This window comes from Myotis brandtii, unplaced genomic scaffold (assembly GCF_000412655.1).
Source record: "Myotis brandtii unplaced genomic scaffold, ASM41265v1 scaffold446, whole genome shotgun sequence".
NCBI lineage: Eukaryota > Metazoa > Chordata > Mammalia > Chiroptera > Vespertilionidae > Myotis > Myotis brandtii.
This window is the reverse complement of record NW_005367057.1, coordinates 397,412-400,378: the sequence shown is the minus strand read 5'-3', so window position 1 is coordinate 400,378 and position 2,967 is coordinate 397,412. Positions and strand designations below refer to the sequence as shown.

Here is a 2,967-nt window from a genome sequence, read left to right as displayed (position 1 = left end):
CGCTGGGCGAAAGCAGCGTCCAGCCGGGCTCGGTGGTCTAAGGGGCTCAGGGCGCAGTGGCCCGGTAGGAAGGCGCGGCGGCTGCGGGCTCCGTTCTCGGATGAGCGCGGTGGCCTTCACGGCCTTGCGGGAACCAAGTACCAGCCCAATAAAGTTAGCCTGAGCGCTCGTCGAGAAAAGGTAAAAAGGTGAAGGAAAGAAGAAAGAACGGAAAAGAGACCCAAGGTTTGTGTCTGATGAAGTGACAACGCGCTTCTGGGGAAATGAGGTTGCGTTACTTGGTCACCAAGTGTGAGGCTTTTGCTATTGACACATAGTCCCTAGCTCTCTCTAATTTTCCGCAGCTCAATCCAGGTAAGTCTTTCATCGCCCTCAATAAACAACCCCTGTGTGTTAGTTTGTAGATTCCAATAATACCTCGAGATAACCACCGTAGGTATCCGCAGCTCCGCCCACCCCGCCTCCCGCTGGGCGCTCTGGGGCGGGGATGGGTAGGGGTGTGCCCTGCCCCCCTTCAGCGGCTAGGGGTCTGGACTGGTTGCAGTTTTCACAGTGCACCCTGCTCCGAAGGGCATCTGTGAGGCGGCAAAGCTAACGTTTGCACCAAGTTTAGCGGTTAGTCCTGGTACATGTAATATCTGGTTCCCCGGACAACGAGGTGCGATGTGCTGAATAAATTAATTGGGGTTGGCTCATTTTCTCTTTTGTTCCTATGGGTTACTGTTACATGGCCCGTGGCTAGTTTGTTGAAAGTTTAATTTTCCCTGTATCAAAATAGAAAGGGCTTAATGTGACCTTAAATCTGTAATTCACCAACATGTTTTATTATTAAGAGCTTCATTGGTGTTCATATGAGTTTTGAGCAACATAAAATCATCTTCATTTTAAGTCCCATAATAAGTAAAGTCTTTTAAAATGCGGATTAAAAACATCATACCTTTTTTGAAGAGAAAAATAACGTGTTCTAGAGTGAAAATCCGAAGGTATTGGTAAACTTTTTCTCTCCTTTATGTCTTTACCTAAGAGCTATTGTACTCATACTTTGAAAGGCATTTTAATAACATACACATAAGTCACACTTTAATGAGTCCTATCATAATTATTTCTTTTTGAAGGGGTTTGTATGCTATTGTAAATATATTTTATGTTATTGATTCAGCAATATCCTTATTATATATATTTTTAAGAGTTTAAAAACGTATCCCATGCCTAGTTTTTATAGCGAATATCTATTGTTTGGAGATGCCGTGTTTACTATGTCTGAATCAGAACCAAAAAAAGGGATTCTAGGCTTGAAAAACAGTGTGGTGCCTAAACAGTGACTTGTCACATATTGTATTAATATGTATAGTTTGAATTCCCCTTTGATTTCTGAGTACAAGTTATTGGAAAAATATCAAACAGAGCCATCCTTTTATATGGCAGGACTCTCCCTGGTGCTTTGGGTATTTTATTTTGAACAGGTTTCCAGAATATCCTATTAGTCTGAGAAAAAAAGTCCAACATAGGTCCCAGCTTCTGGAGTGACTTCTTGGTCACTTTGGAAAAGCTGACTACAAAGACAGTAAAAAAAAAACAAAAACCCAGCCTTATCCTTTTCAAAGGGACAAACAAAATAATAGCTATGAAGTACCCTAAAAAGTAAAATGTGCTACAAAAATATCAAGTCTCCAATAAAAAGCAAATACAAGTGACATGGCTGCCTGGGATTTGGACTAAAATTGAGCTTCTGTGCTCCCGGTTGTAGGACAGTCAAATCCCCTGAGGCTCACAGGGCCATTAAGAACCTTGTGGGCAGTTTTAGGAAACTGCTAGGGCTGTGGGGAGAGTGAGGCTGCTTGCTTAGTGTGAGGCCCTATGCAAGGGCTTTGGTTGCATTTTCACTTGTAATGCACAATACAATCATATGACAGCACCTCCTGTTTTCATTTTGCAGAAGGGAAAACTGCGGCTCAGAGAGGCTCATGTCACAAAAGTGTCAGTTGTAGAACCAGGATTAAAAAACAATCAGAACTCAGTGGTTTAAAACTATTTTGATAATCTGATAAATCTTTAAGTGTCTCCAGAAGAAAAGTGGCCATATCCACATATATAAAAAATGTTCCCATATAATTTCAAGGTCCATCTACCTTCTGAAGCCCTGACCTGGGCTTTCAGCTCACAATCCATGCTCTATATCTGCCACTGAACGAGACAGAAAGCCTATACGTACCATACATGTGCAAGTACATATAACGTTTTTCTAAATGTAGTCCCTGAATTTTGTAAATTTAACTGAGTAAAAAAATCATTTAATAACGGAAACAAAAAGAAAAATGATATGTTAACATTGTAATTGAGTCTGTAAACATCTAAAGTGCAGTTTACAACAATGGTGCTTATTTGAAACCAGATCTTCTGTTGTGACTCCTTCAACTATCCTGCAATAGCAAAGAACATAAACTTGTGTCTACACTTACAGAATGGAAACAGTTTTGTTTGTTTGTTTTTTCCCTCTAGAGATGGCAAATCCTGAAGTCGTTACAAATAGCTGTAGCTCTCAGCAGGAGGAAAATGGCTGCACGTTTAACCAGAATACATCTCCCTCCGAGGAGCTTCTATTAGAAGACCAGATGAGGCGAAAACTCAAATTTTTTTTCATGAATCCTTGTGAGAAATTCTGGGCTCGAGGCAGAAAACCATGGAAACTTGTCATACAAATTATAAAACTTGCAATGGTGACCATCCAGGTGAGCACCTCAGGTCAGAGGTTTGTTAAAACCCTCTTTTAATAACAAAGAGGCCCATGGCTAGTGGTTTTCTTGTTATTTTAAAATATTTTTTTATTGATTTCAGAGAGGAAGAGAGAGAGAGAGAGAGAGAGAGAGAGAGAGAGAGAGAGAGAGAGAGAAACATCAATGATGAGAATCATTGATTGGCTGCCTCATGCATGCCCCCACTGGGGATCAAGCCCGAAACCCAGGCATG

The 2,967-nt window shown here is 41.2% G+C and overlaps 1 protein-coding gene across 1 annotated transcript in view; it reads left to right on the top strand.

Moving 5' to 3' along the window:
- Positions 1-2,498: 2,498 nt before the first annotated feature.
- The window catches only part of MCOLN3 (mucolipin 3), a 34,622-nt gene continuing 34,153 nt past the window's right edge, over positions 2,499-2,967 (top strand). The window contains exon 1 of the mRNA XM_014546430.1: positions 2,499-2,729. Within this exon, the coding sequence (XP_014401916.1) occupies positions 2,502-2,729 (228 nt within the window). The 5' untranslated portion in view covers positions 2,499-2,501. The remainder of the gene's footprint in view (positions 2,730-2,967) is intronic.